This window comes from Malurus melanocephalus, unplaced genomic scaffold (genome assembly GCF_030028575.1).
Source record: "Malurus melanocephalus ecotype Western Australia unplaced genomic scaffold, MMel_1.1 scaffold_71, whole genome shotgun sequence".
NCBI lineage: Eukaryota > Metazoa > Chordata > Aves > Passeriformes > Maluridae > Malurus > Malurus melanocephalus.
The window spans coordinates 429,265-452,015 of record NW_026623303.1 but is presented as its reverse complement, the minus strand read 5'-3'; the positions used below and the strand labels follow the sequence as shown (position 1 = coordinate 452,015).

General features: G+C 36.5%; 1 protein-coding gene across 1 annotated transcript in view; it reads left to right on the top strand.

Annotated features, from left to right (window-relative positions):
* Nucleotides 1-22,751, top strand: part of GABRG1 (gamma-aminobutyric acid type A receptor subunit gamma1) — a 54,028-nt gene that overhangs the window by 9,095 nt on the left and 22,182 nt on the right. Inside the window, exons 2-3 of the mRNA XM_057366738.1 lie at nt 7,478-7,626; nt 15,432-15,499. Of these exons, the coding sequence (XP_057222721.1) occupies nt 7,478-7,626; nt 15,432-15,499 (217 nt within the window). The remainder of the gene's footprint in view (nt 1-7,477; nt 7,627-15,431; nt 15,500-22,751) is intronic.

The window sequence follows — 22,751 nt, the reverse complement described above, 5'->3', positions numbered from 1 at the left end:
TTGAGTGCTTACAATAATTTTTGAGATCTGTAAAATCCATTTGAATTAATAACATTTGACCAGTGTAATTTCAAATAGTATGCAGCATTATGTAAAAATTGACTTGGGAGAACAATTTRTGTGTATCTCAGGACAAAATTGTTCTTCTGGAAGATATCTTTAATAATACCTGTTGTTCTTAATGTTAAAAATCCCCATTTCTATAAATATTTTTTACAGTCRGGTTGTGCATTTATTAAGTGTTCAGAGTTAAGTCTGGTTGTATAGTTCAATAATTGGATTAGTTTTTAGTATCTAAATATCACAAAGACGTTGAAGACTTTCTGAGAAATGTGATAATGCTTTTAAGTAAAGGTCCTTCTGGAATTAAAATTAATTGGGCTGAAGTTACTGTGTGATGGAGAAAATGCTTCATATCTTTCAGAGAAGTACTTCAAAGATGTTAATGGCTCACCTGATGCTTGGGATATGTGTTAAGATATCACAAGTTTGATAGTCTGAACACTCAGACACATAGAAAACACATTGTTACAGGGAGTAAACAGCAGAGGTACCTATTTTTTCTGTACTGCTATGACTGTTCATTTTTTTTACAAAAAAGCTTGAGTTTTTTATTACCATGTGAGCTTCCCTATCTAGTTTATAATTCTAAACTAGCGTTCTAATGTTTCTGTGTAGGAATTCCCAAAGTTTTTGCCATACTTTCCCCTGATAATTAAGGTTCAAATTAATCCCTTCAGTAAAAACTGAGGGAGAAGAAAGGAGAAGCAGAAGCAAGACAGATAATTATATTAAACAGCCAGACAAATATGAAATAAGACAAAGAGGACAAGGCACTGTGTGTATTCAGAAGAAGAATCAACCTAACAGTATGTGGTGGGTATACTAGGAAAAAGATATAGGGAATAAGTAAAACATACTTCACTGGGAGAGAGAAATACATTTTGACACACAMAAAAATATGACAAAGTCTGGCAAGGCAGTAGGGATGGGAAATAGATTGATGAAAACATTGGAGATGGAATGTGGGGAAAAGAGATTTTTGTCAAGAGAATGTCTAAACCAGTTTAGGAAGGATAAAGATGAAGGAATACAACATCAGTGACTGTATCCCACAGGATTAGGAGCAAATAATGTTTTTTGGAGGTATATTTCCAGTAGCTGAATTTCTTGGCTTGCAGCTACGTTTATTTTCTCAGAAATTTTCTGCAACACAGAAAGCATATCAGTGAGGATGCTGAATGATGAAACGCAAAAGAGTTCACTTCCACAGAAATGTAATAGAACTGATGAGTATGAAGTCAGCCATCAAGTCTGAAAGATAAATCTTAGGAGATGTTTAAACCATTCACTACTGACAGCTAGCAGTGATAGTGAGCTTTCAAGAAGTTTTTTGTAGAAAAATGGAATTGAGTTCTATTAGAACAATCATGACTATGTGGTCCTGCTTATTTTTGCTACTAAAAAATAGTATTGGCATATGTACAGGAGTCCGAATAATTTCTCAGCCTCTAAGGATATTACAAATCTATCTGAGGTCCTTATGTTGTAATGTTTTATCTTAAGAAGGTTCAAGAAAATATACAAATATGTAATTTAAATTGCTGACATGAGATTAATYACTCATTCTTTCCGTGTTCAAGTTGCATTTTTCTCCCTATTTAAGGAACTTGGCTGTATTTCAGGCATTTTTTTAAACTTATCATCATGCTAATGTTCAGACTTTCATCTTCACCTGGTCCTGTGCCTTAGCCATTCACATGACAGATACCTAAGCATTTACATTTTTATCTTCTGAACTAGAATCATACCAGCCTTTGTACACATGTCTGGCTCTGGACACCAGGGTGTCAGTGACCATATTTAGGTCTCTTTTCATGTGTTGAATTTGGCTAAGTCAGATGAGCTCTGACCTCTCATTGATGGAGCCATGCAATGTATTTCTTTGCCACATACATGCATGTGATGTTTGGTGTTCTGGGGCAAGCTTGTCTCCGGTTAGATGATCTGTTGGAAAACTTCCCAGGGAAGAAACATTACAGTTTTTCTGAAAGTTGAGAGAAATACTTTCATTTGTTTTCTTGGGGCTTTTTGTTTGTTTGTGGAGTTTTATTGTTGTTGTTTGTTTCTTTGTTTGTTTTAACTAATAGAAAATAAAGGTTAAATTGTATTATATTTAGACAAAGGACATAGCTGGGGAGCACAGCTATCTTATGACTTGCTTCATGATTTAGGTAAACATCACTCTGTCCCACCCCTMTATTGGTAAAACTGCTGAACCAACTGAAGATCTTCAGCTAGATGAAGTAACACGTTAAATGTTTTCATTCATGTATGTAAAGCAAAAASGAAATAAGTATATTCGTTTCAGCTCTTCCATCATAGAAATTATCTGAAACACTGATTTTCTTCCTTATTTGTAATTAAATAATCATTAGAGTATTCCTTGTGTGGAAGGATCACAAATAGACAAGGCCACTACACAGCTTGCCTGAACCTCATGGATACCAAGGGCTTGACTGAGTTGCTTGTACATGGACTTGAGGCATCAGCAGAGAGAACTCAGGTTCCCTGCCAAGTTTCTGCTTTTTCAGACATMTACAGATTCCCCAGAAATCAACCCACCATGGAAGACTGGATATCCTTTTTTTGTGTTGGATGGGAATAGGAGCCTAGGAATGGACAATTAAATTCACATTTAACCATGTTTAAATGCTCCCACTTAAGCTATACATGTAATACTTTGACGTGCATGATGCAAACAGCAGTCAGAACTCTTTCACTATATCCATTTGTTTCCAGTTCATTGCATAACTTCACAGATGTTAATTGTAACTTAAAGCTCACTTGACTGATTTTTCTCATATTTAAAGGAGAATGAAAACCTATGATATTAATGTCTGAAGATGAGCATGTTGCCTGATGTTGAAAAGACTTATTTAGTCCTTAGTCACTTGTGCCCAGGGATTTATTAGTCATGGTAATGTCTCCAATTAGTTGAAGGACAGAGAGCATAATGAGAGCACTTTTTGCCTAATTGCTGTTAGCTGTGTACATACAGTTTACTGTTGTGTTTATGAGGCTAGCTGAAGTGTTGTAACAACAAGAGTGAGGTCTCTTTCCTATTTATAAAATCCTTAAAATCAGAATTAACACCTCTAGTAAGTAATAGACATAAAGTAGCATTGTACCACGGAACAGAAATGTTTTAATGTTTGATGATGTATTTTTGTTCTAAATCATAGCCTCTCTAGACATTCTGAAAAAGACTTCGTGAGTCAACCTTGCTGGAACAAATAAATTTTACTGTAAATGGAGAKAGGATCAAGTATTATGTTCTGTGTGTAGTGAAATAACCTTTAGATGAACTTGGAAAGGAAAAGAATTCCTCTTTAATTAAGCTTGCCTTTCTTCCTGGGRTTGTGAAAGAGATGGGAAAGTGCTACTGTTAAAGTAGGAGTGGAGTTAATTGATATTAATCTTCATTGGTTTCTTGGATTTATTTTAATGGCAAAGAAGTAAAAAGGTCCTCAGCCCAAGTTAACCATAGCTAAATAATTGAATAGCATACCTGAATTTAAAATTGTATTTTTCTGGTTCAGAATGAAGTCTGCTGCATTTGGTCTTTCCTTCTATCCCATTCCAAAACTAAAGTGAATGTTTATAGAACATGGTCTAGCAATTTTGRTTAGATCCCGGTAACACCATCTTGACTGATCCTGCTGACTGTGTACATCTGAAGGGATTTCTATCTTTAAAACAGAGTAATTCAAGTCTGTGTAGCAGGACAAAGATTGATAATTGAGATCCCTAGAAGTGAATACATACACTGTGCCTGTCCTGTTGCCCTCATGTGGCTAGGTGCTCTTTTGAGGGACATTTGTGCAATTCCCCCTAAACCAACTGGACTGACAACTCAAGTTGGCAGGTGGTGTGCTCTGCTTCACTGGAGAGTGTGCAAAAACCTTTCTATATATTCTGGTCACTTCCTGCTTCCATCCAGCATAATTCCTTTATATCACAGCCTTGTTGCTGTACAKTGGTGGCTGTGCTTTAGGAATCAAAAGTGTAAAACAGGGTGCCATCAGCCTTTCAGATTTGAGTCTATATTGCACACTAGGTGATCTTGGGCACATTTTAAAAAAGAGTTAAAAAGATGGTAGTTAAAATTCTGGTAGTGAGATGGGTTAATCTCAGTCAATCATCTCTGAAACAGCCAATAAAATAGAAATAGAGAGAGTAAGAATAGCTGTTTTCACCATGTAGAAAAGCATAATTCAGGTTCTCCACATCTGGTTATGTTATTATCTGATTTTTGTCTGTTTCTTTGCAGGTTTTAGCAAAAGGGTCAGTGAGTCATAAGCTCTTCCTGGCCTTGTGTACTTCTATGGAAGTTGACTTTCTTATCTAGTGGTTGGCACTTTTTTCAGTGTACAATGTTTTCTAGTCAAAAACAGATAGTTCCGTGCAAATAGCCAGAAATTTCATTTTAAACCAAGATTTTCAGACACTAAGTAATGTTGCCTCTAATAGAAGTGTCTTCTTAAATGGATTTATTTGCCAGAATCTGGAAAATCACTCAGATGTTGGGATGGAATTTTTCCCTCTCCACCTGGAATTGCATTAATAACTTTCTGTAAGCTGTCAGTGTATACCTATTTGTAGTTCAGAGTTTTAAAAGTGGAAAASGACCAAAGGTTCTCCAATCAAATAAGACAGAAAGTGAAAATTTGAAATGTATTTGTGTTTGCATTTTTTCTTGTTGATTTCAAGTTTATTTAAATATATTAAATTGTAGAAAAGAGACAGGTGGAGATCAGGTTTCTCTTGAGAGGTTTTGTAGCTTCCATTCTGGGATGTCTGCAAAACCCAGCCTGATGAAGCCACGAGCAGCCTGCTGTGACCTCAGAGCAAGCCCTGCTTTGAGCAGGAGGCTGGTCTAGAGACACCTCTCATGATCTCTTTCCCACGTKACTTGTCCTGTGAATCTATAAATAAAATTAAGGACTCTGAAATGTCAACATATTCAAGTGACTGAGTGGAGGTGTTGTGGTTGTAACTCCTGTTGGGTTTAGGTGGTGATGGCATGACCTCCTGTACTTTCCTTTTTGGCTAAATCTCTGCTGTTCTTCATACTGTTGCGGAAAAAAAACCATGAAAGCAGAACAAAATAGTGTCACAATCACTTCAAATTCTCTGCAAAAAAAAAAAAAACTGGGCTGATCCAGAGAGTCAGATGCCCTGTATCTGTAAGGAGCTGTTAGTTTCACCCAACTGTCTGTTGTTTATGGGATGGAAGACAAAATGAAGAAGGTCAGTTTTGTGGTGGTTATGTCTCTTTCCTTAGAGAGCTACTTATAAATTAACTTTTAACTCYTCATCATCTTGATGCCTCTGGGAAAAGTCTGGGATTGCCTCTGCACACTCTGAGTAACTGCAAGCTAATTTATGAAGTAATTAGATGCCAAAAAAGTGCAAGCAGAACATAAATAGATATATTAAAAAAAAAAAAAAAACAGAAAAGAAAAGCTGTGTGGCAACAAAACATGAAAGAGATGGCAATAGGTAGCTTTGAGAGGAAAAGAGTGTACATTTATAAGACTTAGCTTCCTACTTTTAGTGCTCCCATTTTTGGGATCCTGCTAATGGGAAATGCTAAATATTTTATATCTGACATTTCTCTAATGTCTATGTAGTGCAGTAAAGATTTAGTATTTTATGGTGCATTTCAATTTAAGAGAATGAAAGCTCTTTTCAGACTGTTMCAGGGAAGCTGTCAGTGAGCATTGTATTTAGACTGAGTATTACCTTCAGCTATAATAGACTCTTTCAACTTGTTTGTGGCAAACTAGGTATGAAAGCCCTGATATCCGARCAGTGCCTTTTGTTCAGCTTCTGGGAACCTTCTGAGCTGTGGCAAGGTTACAGTTGCACTTCCCAAATTAAGCAGGCATGCCAAAACCACTGAGCAGTTTCCACAGCCATGACAGTTCTGATTTTCAGTTCGACTTGCTTGTGTTATCCAGGAGGTGATGCAAGGCCTTGCTGTTACAGACTGGTTTGAGGGATTTCTGCAAAGGACTGCAATAAAAGCCAGCCTACTCTTACTGTGTCCTTTGCTGATTTTTTCTGTCCTTTCTTCACACAGAACATACTGGGGTCTCCATACCTGTAGTAAAGTTGCTGAAAATCCCACCTTTGGTTTTGAGGGCAGCACATGTCTGTGTAATTTGAAAGCCCTTAAAAYCATTTTAATAATGAAGGAGTAACATTTTTTTGTTTTGGTGTATAATGCAAATTCGCACAAGGATAGTAATTTAATTCTGTTCTTTCACTGGTGGAATATTGTGCTTATGTTAACACTGGATCTGATTTATAGGGTCTGCATATTTTCTGTAATTGCTAGCCAGCACCCATTTGTGAAGGTAGGTTGTGCTATCAGTCTGATGCACYTTGCTTGATCTCAAGCCCATAGCATTTCCTTGAAATAAACTGGATGAGTAATACAGATTGCAATTTTCAGTGGAGGAATACTGAAGTCCAAAGTAATTTGATTGAAATGGAAAGAAAACTGCTTCAGGGCATTCTTTGACCTTTTGGTGGTATCTGAGTGAATCTGCAGATGGAACCAAGGTATTGCAATTTTTTTAATGGCCTTGTGATTAACTATCTATTGCTGCTTATCTAATTAAAATATAGGTAATAAATGAATGTGTAATTATTTTCCTTGTACATTTKTTTCATCTTGATAAAATAGGTAGCTAACAAATGGTTTTAAAATGGTGTACCATTCCTTTCAGTTAACTATACCATATATACTTGCAGATACATAATTGACAAATGTCTGCAGCTTCTACTGACATTTAGTTGTAGCACATGCATGTAGTGTTGGTTTGCTTGCTTAAAATGTGACTGGAGTTTAAGAAGTATGCAAGTCTTATTTTTTRATAGTTTGAGAAGAGGCTACTAGAAGGAGATTCTGCTGATTTTCTTTTAAATAGTGTACAATAGGTATGTATTATAAAGATTAAACATCTCTTAGAAGTATTAGTACCATCGTTTGGAAAAGAAATGCACGYAGGGGAAAGCTTTGGATTATACTTTTGTTTTAAAACAGGAAAGGCCTGATGGTAAGATGATGCCTGATGCTGCTTTAATGGCTGGACTTTTTCTGTATGGGTTATGTGTTAATGCCTCTATTAACACATTTTTTAGCTCACACCACCATAAAAAAAAAAGTTGGTAAATATATAGATATACAAATACATATACATATAYATACACATATATATATATAGTAAATAAGAGCCTGCTTCTTTCTGTTGGCACTAGAATGCATTTGGTTTTTCACAAAGTGCTCTAAACAGTGTTCAGTATTTCACCTCTTTCTTCTCCACCTTTTGTGTGTTCAGTTTCACTGTGTCTTGTGTTTTGTTCCTAAAATATTTTTTTATTTTTTTTAATTCACACATCATAGAGCTGATAAAGCAGATGATGAGGATGATGAAGATCTAATGGTGAATAAAACATGGGTCCTTGCACCGAAGATTCATGGTGGGGATGTAACTCACATACTGGACTCCTTACTTCAAGGATATGACAATAAGCTTCGGCCCGATATTGGGGGTAAGCTCATAAAATGCTTCAGTCTAGCAAGGACATGAATTAGAGATGGTGTGTATTTTGTCAAAGATGGCAAAACTCTGCTTATTGCAATATTTAAAATTGAATATAGCAAACTAAATATAAGAGCAGTAAAATGCAATGCTTTTCTGTGACTAGCAAAAATAATGTTCTATGCAAGATTAGACTTCATGTTATATTTATAACCTTTTTTTTCTTATGTAAAGTATTGGTTTTGGGGGACAGAGAGCAATCTATAATAAATCACTAAAAGGCAATTACAATTTGCTTTGTTTAACAAAGATCTTCTGACAGAAAAAAATTTATATATAAACCAGCCGTGGTCATTTAAAAAATTCATCTGAAGTCTGTAGGAATTTATTAAATAATTATTCCTAGACATTCTATTCTTACTGTAGGAAATGCATTGTGTCTATTTTGAGCAAATATAATGCAACTCAGTTCTCTTCTTCCCTTAGCTAGGATTTTGAAAAAAAAATTAAGAGTGTAAAAATACAAGTTAGCACCCATTTTTTTAGTGGAATATAGGAAAGAAAACTGCATTGCTATAGATCAAACTTTGCAGCAAGTAGGAGGGCAATTTTGTCTTTCAATAGTCAAAACATCAATTTGCATATAACTAGTAAGTGTAAATATTTGGAAGAATCTTGTTTTGAAAACATGTAGTACATGAAAATTTGCCAGCTCTTGTCTACCACTTGCAAGCAGGATCAAATAAGAAAAACAATGTATTTTCTCTGAGTTTGTTTCCTGAAATGTGAAGGGAGAGGTAGAGGACATAATTATTTGTTACATGTCTGGCATTCCCTATCAAAGGAATGCCATGTAAGTCTGTAAGCTGTTTATGTGATAAACAATACAGCAATCCACACCTCTTTTGTTTATGTAGGGGAAGAGAGATGCAATCTCAACTATGTAGTTTCTTTTGAAAGCTTCTGACAAATTGTTTTCTTTGCCAAACTTCTTAGTTCTGTTTTATTGATGACTGTTATCCTGAAGATGTTGAAAGGCAGTATTTTTCTCCCTGTCATAATGTAATGACATAGGAATCTCATAAAGTTTGGTTTAAATCCTTTTCTTCATGTTCATTTAATTGAATTACAAAAAATGTTTAGATAACTAGAAAGGACWTCCAGCATGTTTTTCCTCAAATTCTCAGTGTCTGACAAATTTATAGCATTACTGTTGGTTTGATTTTTTTTTTTTCCCCGTTTGATGCAACAGACAGCAAAGCGATTATGAGGGAATAAACTGTCTCTGCTACAATTCCTTCTAATGATGAGCTGGTAGGTGGGGATGAAAGAAAAGAAGATTCTTTTTCTCTTCTCTTCCCATAAAACTTATAAGTAAATGTTTAGAATACAGAGGAGGAATTTATTTGGACATGTCAAATGCATTTAGATGGTCATGGAAGAATTTTGATGTAATCCTTACCTTTACTTTTCTGGTTATATACTGAGACTTGATAAGATAAAGACTGTCTTTTTGTGAGTAACTCAATGTAGAGCTTTTTGGATTCAAACTACCGGTTCCTGAAAGAAGACACTCAGTTGTATCTCCTCTCACATAAATGTACCCTTTCTCTTCTCAAAAGTTCTGTGCCAATCTGACCTTTGCTATCTGGGGCCTGCCTCCATCCACTCTGCTAGAACATAAAGCTCATGAATTATCTGCCAGAGTAATGAAGARAGGAAACATTTGGGAGTATTCACTTTGTTGGCAGGAGAACAAATGTTAAGTGTGATTCTCTTCTGAATGGAGGGGAAGTTGCAAACTTCTGCCTCAAGTAAGAAATTTTGGACAACATAARGTGAAATTTCTGTCTTCAGGTGAARGCACTGCATTCTGTYCAGTAGTTTGGGAACTGCAGCAGATATTTGACCGACAGAAAAACAAGATCAGGCTATAGTTTATTCATCTTAATCTGCTTCAAATATGTAGATAAAATCTGGTGTCAGATTCTTTTCTTCAGAATGTATGTCAGTTCTACAACAAGGTTATTGAACCAGAATTCTCATTATCTTTCAAACCAATAGCATCCCACAGAACATTCTTATGATTGGATTACATAGCTCATTTACAGTAACRGCACTTTTTRTTTTGAACTTGGACTTTTTGGGTTTGAATCCCAGAGCAGAATTTTGTTTTCTTGCTGGTGTTGACACAGAATTTCAGCATCTCAAGGTAAGATAAGGGTTTCATTGTTAAACATGCAGTTAGTTGAGGGAGATGCTAAAGGAGAGCCAAATGAAAATTGAAACTTTGGAGGCAATACTGAAATTTAATAGGAGAAAAAAMCACTCTGCCATTTTCTGTTTGTCTCATTCAAATATCCACAAGTTGTAGTAATTTGTTAACTGCTAACCTTTGYTGTGTTTATTAATCTTACCAGTCTTTAACTGGTAGGCTTATGGTGTTTGGAGCATAAATGTTCTACTAGTGAAGGTTTTAGCATTCTTCTATTCAGTATGAAGTAATGGTAGTTATCAGATAGTCTCCTTCCTGTGGATAAAACCTTTAATTGCAGCTATAACCTTGGACTGTTGATATACTAATAAAGCAGTATTATTCTCACTGTAACATTTCCTTTCGGCTGCATGATTTTATAACCACACTGCTTTAGCTTCAGTCCTGCATCAAAGTAGCTATTATTTTTGAACTTCCATTTTTAAAGGAAAGAATTCTCGGCTCCTCATTGTTCTGCCTCTCTCATCTTAGGAACATTGATATATTAATATTATTCTATCAATGTATGGATCATTTTTTCCAGCAGTGATGTCAGTATAGGCTAAATACAACTGATTCATCCAAAAATGTAATTAAAAATAGGAAAAAAATAATCACATATCTACACCTTTAGTGACTGTTTTCAATCAACAGTTTTCCATCATCAGAATTTCCATCATTGACAGAAATGTTAAGAATTTTGGAAATGTAAGGATGATTGCTCATAGACATAGAAAAATTGGTTACCGTGAGAAATTTCGGTAGTTGTTATTGCCCTATAGGCTGGGCATGGGCAAATAATTACATCTCAGTGCACTAATGTGAAAAGTCATGTTCTCAGGGATATAAAGAATACATGGAAAATACTAGACTTTCAAAAGGCTAATAGCAGTGCTAATTCTCAAAAAAAATAAAGGTATTAGGAAGGAAGTCTGTTGAGCAGGTGTTCCTAGTGTAGCATCAATGACAGTATAGGCAGAAAAGTAATAACCTCAAACTGATGCCTAAAGATTTTTAGCTTTTTCTATRTTTTTCATATATTTGTAACTTTGTAGACTGTTAATACACAGTTTTAACTTCTAGTACTTTTYCTGCCCTCTCCCAAATAAACCCTTGCTAACATATTCTTGAAATTCTGTTTAGTCATKCCTTCAGTCTAGCAAGGACACTGTTGTGCACCTTATACTGTAGACACAGTAAAGTGTAGGGCTAAAAGACTGGGTGAGGCTCCAGTGGGGCACAACCCAGGGGAAATTACCTAACCAACTGCTCTTCTAACTGGACAGTATTGGTTAGATATACCAGTTAAATAACCCTATAAAAATTGTAGAAATACTGTATCACTTGTGCATACCACCATATTGTGCACCTTGAAAGCTTTTGATTAAGGGCTTGCTTTTATATTATCATTTTAACACTGTTTGGAAAGGTTTTGTGTTTTTTTCCAAGCAACAAAACAAGTAAGAAAGTACCAAATATAGGTTAAGGGAAAAAAAAGTTTTTTTGAGTTTAAGAACATTTTACAAGAATTTAAGAAAATCAAAATACAAGAGCAAGGTATAGAAGTGCATATTCAGTGAATGTAAAAGGTCATGGATGTGTGCACTGTGCACTGTGTAGAAAATGATGGAAATAATAAAAGTGGTGGGGTAGGTGTATTTGCTAAAGATGTATTTCTTTTAAATAAAAGGGTAAAAAGTATGAAGAAYAGGGCTCTGCTTTCATCATCATTTTTTGTTTGAAAAAAATTCTTTGAAGGTTGACCTTGATGTCTGATGTAGACACTTAAGGTTCAATTTTCAATACAAGTAGCCATGTAAGTAATAATCTTAGATAGCTGCTTGTGAGAATTGTATTATTCCATTAAAAGCTATTACAAATTGAAGGTGTCTGTTATTTCTGAGTGTGTAGACACCTAATTTATTTGCTGAATAACTGCTTTATCAGCAGGAGGGGATGCTTCTTTAGGCAAGTAATGAGGAATTATAGAAAACATGCTCAAAGAAAATAAGCCTGGATGAAATTACAAAAGTGGTCTTAGTTAAAGGTAAAGAGCATAGTAAGTAATAATTAAAAACTAAGGTGATATGACTTGGCCCTTCATTAAAAAATGAGGGAACTATGGGAACTACTTAGTGAATTTAGATGGACTACCAAGCTTTTGGTTTATGTATTGAAGTAATGGATTGGAGTAATGAAAAGGGATTAGTATTAAGCAATAAAAAGTGTAATGATCTGCAGTTTCACTATAATGATAATTATTTCTGTCAGGAGATAGGTGTTTATAGAATGAGAATAGCTGATAAGAAGAGCTCTTAAGTGTACTAAGCAGAGATCTTTCAAATATCAAAAGCTGAAAATTGAGCCTGCAAAAATAGAGGCTAAAAACCAGGCACTTTGGATGTCAGGGGCAATTACTAAATTAATTTGTTGATGAAGGAGATAGATTTTTATCACTGTATTTGTCTTACTAGGAATAAACATCTCCCAAAATTTTTAAAACTAGAAAAAGTTTAGTCTGGTGAAAAAAAAGTTGTCAAAACAGGAAATCAGAAAGGGAGTGTATCCGTCTAGATTGGGCATACCAACCAGGTTCCCTGTGTGCTTCAGCTGTGTTAGAAGCYGATGAACCATATCTTGTGGGCAGCTACTCATTCGTGCTCTTCTTTCTCTCTTCCTCCCTCTTGAATATGTGCTCTGTTGTCCTCTCACCTTTTTGCTTTACTCTAGCCTGGGTCATTCTGTCTTTCAGTGTAAATATTTAAAGTCTTCAAGCCCTTCTTCCCCTTGTTTAGAACACTGTTGTTCTGCATTTCATGCAGGATGTGTTTAATAGCCTTCTTCCTAGTGTTTAGAGAGCTGATCAAATTTTAAAGTAAAATAAGAAGAAGTGATGGTAGAAAAAGTCACAGTACGAAAATCTTGTCAAACCATCTTTCACTGTTAGCTCTTTGCAAAGAGCAAATGAACAACACCAATTTTATGGATGTCAAATTAGTATCAAGAAGGTGTTTTCCTCCAGAATTTTTTGTTTTCATGAACTGTTATCACTTCCAGTTCAAGTGTACAAGAAGAATTAATTATTTCTTCTAATTCAGAAGTATATTTTTCAATATTATACAGAAGAACTGAGGTGACAAAATAGCTTCTTCCAGTCCTCTTGAACTGGGTTTYTTTTTCTGGATCATTTACATCAATGAAAATAATTTCAACAGAGGCAGACTTTCAAACTGTTCACTGGCTCTTAAAACCCCTAATAATCTTACACAGAGCAGTATGGACAAGGCAAAACAAACTATGTGGCTCACACAGAAAAGCCCTTGTTGCAGATGAAATACTGTGTGATGCAAATTGGAATTTCTTAAAATTCACGTCGCTCCCATTAAAAACTGTATCACTGTCAGAGATCAAAACTCAGTTGTTAATAAGGAATCTCCGTGGTTGGGCTSTCTATAGTGAGGTCTCATAGGAAAGTTTCGATCAAGAATAATGGTATTTTGAACAACTTCAGCAAYTCATTTTTGTAGTAAAGCTGGCTGATAACACAAAGACTGTTGGAAAGGGAGTGGCTGCATATGCAGAATAATCAGCTCCTCCAATATAAATGGAATTGAGAGGGGAAAAAAGGGAGGGGAAGAAGCCTGAGACTTGTATTTCAAAGTGGGAGATTCTTCATAATAAAATTTTCAACATTACTTGAGGAATAAGTCAAGATATAATTTGTGTTCTCGTCTAGCTGTTTTATAAAATTAAATAGGATTGCAAATTAAAGAAAGAGTATATATGATTGCAGAATGTGATATATCTTGAAAGGATTACATTATACATATGACTATATACACAGTTTATAAACTTTTATTTACTTTGATATTTCAAAKTAAGAGTTCTTGTGCTGTCTCCTTTCCTTTATGAACTCTGCAGAAATTGGAAATTTGCAGCGCAGAATCAAAGAATGACAGATTTACAGGATAKTCTGAGTTGGAAGGGACTCATAAAGATCATTGCAGGAAGTACTTACTTCTTCCCCCAGGAAATAAATTGGTTTCCASAACCACTTTTTAAACTTTCTTTGAAGCCTGCTGGGAACAGGATGGTGATCAAGTGACTTTGTGCTCTGTGGTCATACAGAAAATCCTTTGTGCAGCCTCACTGGTGTATCTTTCTGTCAGAATTAGGTTCATACCATTAACGAGATTTGGAATCAGGGAGAATTTCCTCCCATGTGAGCTTGGCAGGGAAAAGATATCTTGGGGTATTTAGGAAGTGTATCTTTCCTGTCATTGTAGCTGGCAGGGATATCAGTGATATTGTCTTTCTTCCTGTGTGTCTGTTCAAGGTTTTAGAAATTTGAAAAATCTTCCTTAAGATTTTAGGTTTGTTGTTGAACACTTGGGCAATCTCTGAAGTTTTGCTGAATAAAAAATTAAAACTAATGACCTAGGGTCTCTCTCCTATGAAATCAAAATGCCTTTTTGTTTTTACCTTCCCCCCCTTTTTTTTTTTTAATCTGCAGATTGGCAGAGACGCTTATTTAATTGTGTTATAACATAAAAAGACCAGCAGGTCTAATTACTATCTCTAATTATTATCCCTCTTAATTCCATTGGGTAATMGGACATACACATTCTTGTATATCCACATTCTGGTACTCCAGTGCAAATTAGAGAAATTGCTTGGTAAACTGATGAAACTATCCTCACCTCTTTCATTAGTGCCTTTTTTCCTGTATAAACCAGTTAGGAGGAAAAAACAGAACTACCAGAGCCTCCTGTACTTCAGGTGTGCSTTTCTTGGAAACTCTCAGACTTTGTGTCCTGTACATGCACAAATTAACAGTATTTTGTATAAGAAAGCATATTTTTAAAAGGTTTTGGTATTTTGTTGGCACATTAAGAGTGTTTTCCATGTTTTTAATGAAAAATAAGCTTGGTAATGTTTAACTTTTAAATGACTTTCATTGAGGACCTTCCAATTTGGTGTTTGAACCACTGTATTAATCAAGCTGATGAAAGAACRTTAGTAATCCCTAGGTGTGCTATAGCTTCATAAATTGAAGAAATCTCTGGTGAAGAGTTATTTTGTATTTGTTACACATTCTCAGTAGGAATTGATAGAAGCACTTCATATTGATTCTTTACAGCTAATAAACACATCTGTTCCCAGACCTTATGGTCTGTTGTATGAAAAGGTTTTTCCAAACATTTTTTATTCCTGTTTAGGATTGTATTTTTATGTTTGAAGACAGTTTTTGGTTCTTTTTTGTTTTATTTGTTTTTGCTTCCTTTACCTATTTTATTCATCTTGTATTTGTTCAAAAAGCACAGGTGGGGATTGTATTATGAACTAAAAATTTCAGGTTGATAATTCTAGCAATTCATATGAAATAAGAGAGCCAAGTCATATATGATCCTTCACAAAATTAACAAACCAGAAATTTGATTATTCTGAATCTAATAAAAGAGTATCAGATACATTATTGTTTTAGTTAAATAGACTAAATTACACTAAKAATACACAGAGTTAATTAAACATGTAATTATTATGTTTACTGTTTTGTTTAGTGAGAACTACGGTAATTGAAACAGATGTCTACGTTAACAGCATTGGTCCAGTTGACCCAATCAATATGGTAAGTTCTGATTATTGACAGAAAACATCATCTGCATGTTGCTATGGGTTAATATTAGGAAATAACTCTGATCTCATTCAAATAAGTTTATTTCTTACTGTGTATTCTTATGCTGTTGGGTGTGATTGTGGTTATTGCAGAGGTGCATTTAGTCTCTCTATTTCAAATTGCTGTAATTTAAAAAATATTTTTTTTATGTTAAAAAAAAGCCACACAGAGTACATTGTATCAGGTCCTTGTTTTAGTTTGTATTGAACATTTCCACTATGTTTGTGTATACCTGGTTAATCTCTGGTTCTGTATGATTTCCTAGAGCTGCTCTTCAGAGCCTRAGAAAAATAACAATTGACACAGTAGTTGTGAACAAAACTATTTTCAGTGAAGTGATCTACTGTTTGTTTGGGGTTTTTTTWAATTCATAGATAGAAAAATTTGAAGTTAACTCTTTAGTCCTCTTTTTTCCATGTAGTCTTCTGTGTCCTTTTCAGTGTATGTATGTGTACACATGGCTGGTTTTTCAGCAGTTCAGCAATGCATCTCACCCAGCTCCTGGCAGACCTGGTGAGATCTGACCTCTCTGTTTAGTACCAATACTGAAGGAACAGCTTATGAGGAGGTTGAGTGTGTGGTATTTCCTTAGTTCTCTTAGATGTGCATGGTATGAAATGGTGGTGTTGGAGGCTTTAAAAAGGCCTTTTGTCTTGAATTCTGCCCAGGACTTAGATGGGGATTCACCTACAGGTGATTTTGAGTTTATCTCCTTTACTTCCTCCCTATAAAATTGCTAACAGTATTGAATTTGTATGGCAGAGAAGGGTTTTGTTCAGAGGCTGGAGTGTGCCAGTGCAGGGAGCTTATGAGCATTTTCTGACAGCACGGTAATTCTCATTTATTATTAAGGATCTTGTGGTTTAGACGGATGTCATCATGTCATGACTTTCAGGGATGGATAGCCAAGCAAGAAAAACCAGTGGTACTTAGATACTGTGGATAAAGACACAGATCTGTGGCAAAGGATATTCTTTCTAGCATAATGGTCTAACAAGATTGGGGTTGTCATTACCTGGGCCTGTGGCAGGGAARTCCATGTCTCAGGCTGGGACTGTATGTAATGAAATGTGTGATAGACCATAAGAGTGATGGAGTGGGGAAAATTTTCCGGCTTCCATGTCCAGTGTAAGTGGTGTCTGTTTTTGTCTCTCTCCCTTCTGGAGTCTTTCTCTTTTGCTTCTCTCTGTCCATTCCTGTTCTGAAGGAACTTATTGTGGAAGCAAACTGTGAGGATGAGAAAAGAGGACCTAACAAGTGGTAGAGATTCCTTTTTCCAGTAACCCATGTAAGCCCTTCAGCCTGTGGCCAGGGGGTATTGCACACACTGGAACTGAACATGGGAAGTGCTGACAGCTTTGGTTTTCTACCTCTAAACAACCAGCACATGGCTGGCTTTGCAGMATAACCCTGTCCCATCATCCATGCCCTCCTCTTGTCTCTGCAGCCACTGGGCACTCTTCCAGCTGTGGTTCAGTATGAGCTATGACCTCTCCTGTGCCCACAGCTGCCTGCTGTGGGAGTATCAGCCATGGAACTATTCCATGTCAGTTATTTAGGTCTCTCCATATCTGCTCGAGCTGTGCTAGAGCTGGGTGCTGATGTCCTCACMATGCTGTTAGTAAAAGCCAGACATACTGGCTCATAGTCCAAGGTAAGGATTGGCATCCTACTGAAAATGCATATTATTTCACTAGAGAGTGGGATTCTGATAGTTAATAATGTGTATCAACCTGATGTTTCTCTCCAACCTTCTGATTTCTCTTTAAAGCAAAAAAAAAAATGAAGCATGACAGTAAAGGGAAATACTAAGATATAGAACTTTAAAAGCTATTCTATGGTTTTTAAAAATGGATGGAAAACTACTTAGCAGATCAAATTACAGTCTAAAACCACTGTGGCCTTCATAAAAGGGCAATTGCTTTCACTGGGCTTGGACTTCAAGAACTTGGCTTGTATGAGCATCTAATATCAGTACAGACATCAAACATTTKTAAAAACAAGTTAAGCCATGTATTTTCAAAGAATTTGATTAAGGTTTCAAAATAAAAAKAGGTTTTTATTCTGGGAAACAACATTCTCAGCAAAATAAATGATAACAAATTTTACCCTATAAACTCTCTTTATGTGAGCTGTTGGTTTCATTAGGAAAGCACTTTCCCTGGAGTCAATGTTGTTTGAGATTTTAAACCAATAATCCCAAAATTGCTTCCATTTCAAGRGCTGTCCTTAGCCCCTCATTAGTAAGAAGATACATTTTCTGTAATTCCCAATCCCCATTGGATTACTYATTTGCCAGATACATTATTTCAGTCTGGCAAATGATGTCCTTAAACTATTAAGTTTGGATACAATATGGCATGGGGTAGAGGGTATTTTTTCTGACAATGATGTTGAAACAGCCTATCAAGGCGGTATGTTTGTCTGAAAACTTCAGAGCACACATTCTATGAGAGAACACAAATTTGGTTTTTTTTTAAATGTCTCTTTTCCTTTTGCTATTTGATAAGCTTTCACTTTTGTAAATGAGGCCCATATATGACATTCATTAGAATTTGGTTTTGAAGGCTGTTGTGTTTTGGCTTTTACKATTTATTAATATATACACAAAATTTTAGATGCTATAGTCACCCCATGATTAAGATACGTTTTCCTATAGCTCCTATAGTGATCTCTTCAGGCATCTTCAAACCGAGTAAATACTGGATCAGTGGACTATTTAGGCTTCCAATGCCGTCTAAAGATTTTTGAATTGGTGTTTTAGAAGTCACTTGCAGTATRCATTGTGCAACAACCATGTAAAATGCAGCTAAGGGCCATTACATGGCACATGCAGGAAAAACAGGATCTCAAACCCAGCCAGCATGGATTTATGAAATCAAGGTCCAGCTTGGCCAACCTGATCTCTTTCTAAGACAAACTGATCCACTTAGTAGATTAGGGAAAAGCTGCGATCTATCTAGACTGCAGTAAAATGTCTGACACCATCTCCCACAGCATCCTCCTGGAAAAAACTGGCATCTTGTAGCTTGGATGGGTGGACTTTTGAATGGGTGGATGGCTGGTCCCAGACAGTTGCGGTACATGGAGCTCAATCCAGTTGGTGGTCAGCTGCTAGCAGTGTTCCCCAGRGCTCARTATTGGGRTGAATTYTGTATTGATGATYGGGATGAGGGATCAAGGRMGCCCTCAGGAAATTTGCAGATGACACTAAGTTGAGCAGGAATGTTGGTCTCTTTGAGGGTGGGAAGGCTCTGCAGAGAGACTTGGACAGACTTGATCGATGGGCTCAGAACAGATGCAGGAGGTTCAACAAGGCCCAGTGCCGGCTCCTGCATTTTTGTCACAGCAACCCCAGGCAGTGCCACAGGCTTGGACAGAGTGACTTGAGAGCTGTTCAACAGGAAAGGACCTGGGGGTGCTGGTGACAGCAGCTGAACATGAGCCAGCTGTGCCCAGGTGGCCAAGAAGCCCAATGGCATCTTGGCCTGGGTAAGACTAACACAGCCAGCAGGCCCAAGGCAGGGATTGTGCCCCTCTGCTTTAGCACTGGGGAGACTGCACCTTGAGGGCTTCAGTTCYGGGTCCCTGACTTTGAAAAGGACATTGAGGTGCTGGAGCATGTCCAGCAAAAGGCAGCAAGGCTTGTGAAAGATCTAGAAAATACATCTTAAGAGGAGCAGCTGAGGGAGCTGGGTTTGTTTACTCTTGAGAAGAGGAGGCTCAGGGGGATCTCATGGAGATCAGGAGGCTGTAGKGAAGTGGGGGCCGGTCTCTTCTACTGTGCCTGCAGTGAGAGGGCAAGAGGAACTGGCCTCAAGCTGAGACAGGGGATATTCAGATGGGATACTGAATATGAATATGGAAAAAATTTTCACTGTTTGGGTGGTCAGGCACTGGCTAGGTTGCCTGGGGAAGTGGTGGAGTTACCATCACCACCACCAGTCACCAGTCTGTGTTTAGGAGGTACCTGGATCCGATGCTGGGTGACAAAGTTTATTGGTTTAGGACCTACAGTTTTGGCCYGGTGGTCAGACTTTATGATCTTACAGCTCTCTTCCAACCTTGATGTTCTGCTAATTCCAAGTGTATTTTTATGAGAAAAATCTTAAGCTTCAGTAACTCTGCGTTGGTCTAGGGAGTTCTATACAAAGTTTAGATATGCAGTGGATATTTAAAGCCTATTTTAAACTCTGTGTTGAACACTTTAAGTAGAAGTACTAGGCTTTTACTRCCTTTCTCCTTCCAAACTAGGGCCAAGATGAAGAGCAGCCATTGTTTGGTGGTGTTTTGGTGGTGTTACAAGTAGCAGAGTCTGATAGATGGTCCCAATGCAAAAATACCTGTTGATCTATGCTGCCTGTTGACCTCATTAGCTCTCTCTGCCACGTATTCATCCCCCAAACCCTATATATTCATAAATATGCAAAGTTTTGCACTACAGCCCCAAGCTGTCCAGAGGAGAACCATGCCAGCACCACAGCTTTTGTGGTTTGACAAAACCGTTCAAGTGCTCATTTCAGCTGTCTGGGAGAGGCATGGCACCATTCCAAGACATTTTTGCCTTCCTTTAACAAAGAGATTACCTTTTCTTGTAATTTCCATTTGACCAAAACTCTCACTGCAATAAAAGACTGATACCAAAAATAAGAAAATTTTTGAGAAGGAATGCAGGAGCAGTTCCTCAAGAAAGAAGCAGTATTGCTTCAAAAATGTGTGTCAAAAATRAAAAGCAAAGAGAAAATTTTTTACTTCCCCAGTATTTGATATATATTTACTCAAATTTCATAYAGTAAATAGAGAGAAGCAGATTGTTTCTATAGAGATGCATAGACTGTGACTGAGAGACTAAAAACTGAAAGGAAATGCTCTACCAGACTGCCTACATCTGTCTGTATGTAACTGCATACACATGCAGGTTTACAGAAACAAAATGACGTTTTAAAAATCTTTTGCTTTTTTTTTCTAAGTCGTGATTTAACACTTGGAAGCATTCTGATATCTTTGCCATTTTAGTGTGTTCGAGTGCTACTGTTTTTTATTTCCTTTCCTGCAGATAAGATAATAGTCTCTATTCCCTTTTTGTATTTATTGCTGGAACTTGCTGTTAGAAGATCCAATCTGAAAATTCCCAGATAMATTTTTAGGACTGCATTTTACTGGAGCAGTTCAGTTTCCTTGTTATTTTTCAACATTTCTGTTCTGTGGATAATTTAGCTTTTGTCACATAATCTTTGCTTATTATCCATTGAGGGCTACTATGGTGGCGGGATGAAGCCTTACTTTGAAGTCTGTCACTCTTATTTTAACAAGAGAGCCAAACCACTTAGCAAACCAGATACTCAAAGGGTACAATGTGCTACTTTGGTAGGCAGCCTTCATGGCCTGTACACTGGTAGGGTACAATTTTCCTGTCATATTGTACAATGYATGGCTTTATGTAGAATATGCTGGTGCTGAATTTTAAGTATTCTTTGACTTCGAAATTCCAACTCATTCTCTAGTTGCAGCAACCAGCTGCAGATACTTTATTTTTGTTTTTTCAAGTCATTCAAGTATCAGTAGAATCAGTATCCTAATAGAGATTACTCAACATTATTGCACTTGCAGAGGGTACTTTGTGGCTAAGTGTGTCACTAAATTTATTTTGAAGGTTWGAAGGTTTGTACTCTTACTTTACTGAAAGATACACTCTTTCTGTGCATTATTCTGTAAAGCAATGTAGTTCAAACTCTGRTGTTGAATTATATTAAATATTTCATTACTCAAGTATATATGATTTAGCAAGGTCCTGATCTTGCAGATACCTAGTCAGTTTACATGTGCGAGTATTGAGTCAAGGATTTAACAAACRCTTTAGAAAAAATCCAAAGTAAGAATTGTCTAAAAGGAAAGATATGAACTCTCTCTCCCTTCTTGTCTGTCTGTTACAGAGCTGTGTGTCTAAATGGGCATCATTTCCTTATAAGAAACATAAACACAATAAATCAGTGCTATCCAAATGCTGCAATTATAGTAATATATCAGGATTCGGTGAACACTGTTTGATAGATCTTGTTGTGGTTTGTGAAATGCACCTGAAGCTTTTCCTGGAGGTTAGAATTGCTTTCGTGTTTGAAGACTGTTCATAGGAGGAGAACCACTATCTCTATGAGCTTTATGATGACAGACTGAAATGAAGATCATGAGGGATGGACTTTGGCCTATATTTGAGAATTTATAAGGTTTTCTGAAGGTTGTGTGGATTCAGCGTGCAAGCAATGGAAATTTTTGGAAAGTCACGTGCGTCCACTTCATGCAAATTTGTTCAATTCTCTTTCAAATGGCAAAAATTCTGTGATGAATTTGTTCATAAAACAGCACAAAAGTAGCAACAAATCTTTGAATATTACCTGTACCTTACTGTACAGCATCATTTTTGAAATAAGCTAAAATAATATATTTTTTTCCCCCTTACTCTTTGATTTCAAATGGGGAAGATAGATTCCAATCATTGTGGTGCCAGTCAGCACTGCAAGTGATTACAGTTAATTGGTTTACTCAGATGACTGAGATTGATGGACAATGTTCATTTACAGCAGCTGAGTAAATCGCTAGGCTTGAGCWTTGTTTTTTTGGGTTATGGAATATACTTAAAAGTCAAACCCCATATTTCTGCTAGCATTTCTTATTTTACCAGCTCTAGAAATTGAGTAATACTTCACAAGTACAATTCCATTATTGTAGTCTCTTTTTTTAGTTTAAACTGATTAATCTGGTTCTTTCAGTTTGGTTACTGCTACTGCACAATAGCTCTAAGCTTGCCTTGTTCAGTTTAAGTGGAATTGGCCAAATACATGTAGTATTTTGCTCATAATGGCTCAGCATGGTAGTTCTGTGTTGCTCCCAATTTCTGTGATCAGTTTGAGGGAATGGTGAGGGGTGAGGGAAAATACATTTACTGTACAACTGGCAAAGGTTGCTGTAGTCTTCTGAAACTGAAACAGAGAACAGACATCTTTTCAGTCCCGACTTTGAGCAGCATTCAGTATTTTTCCTGTTTTCAGCTGCAGTTTACCTATCAGCCCTTAATAGGTATGAAGCCAGGAGAGCTWCTGAAGGTTCCACAYAAGTCACTAGGAAATTCTGTGCTCKTTGCTGTAAAATATGGCCTAATTTCTGTGTGCCATATAATAGCAATGCTATTATGTAAGGCTGCAGGCTT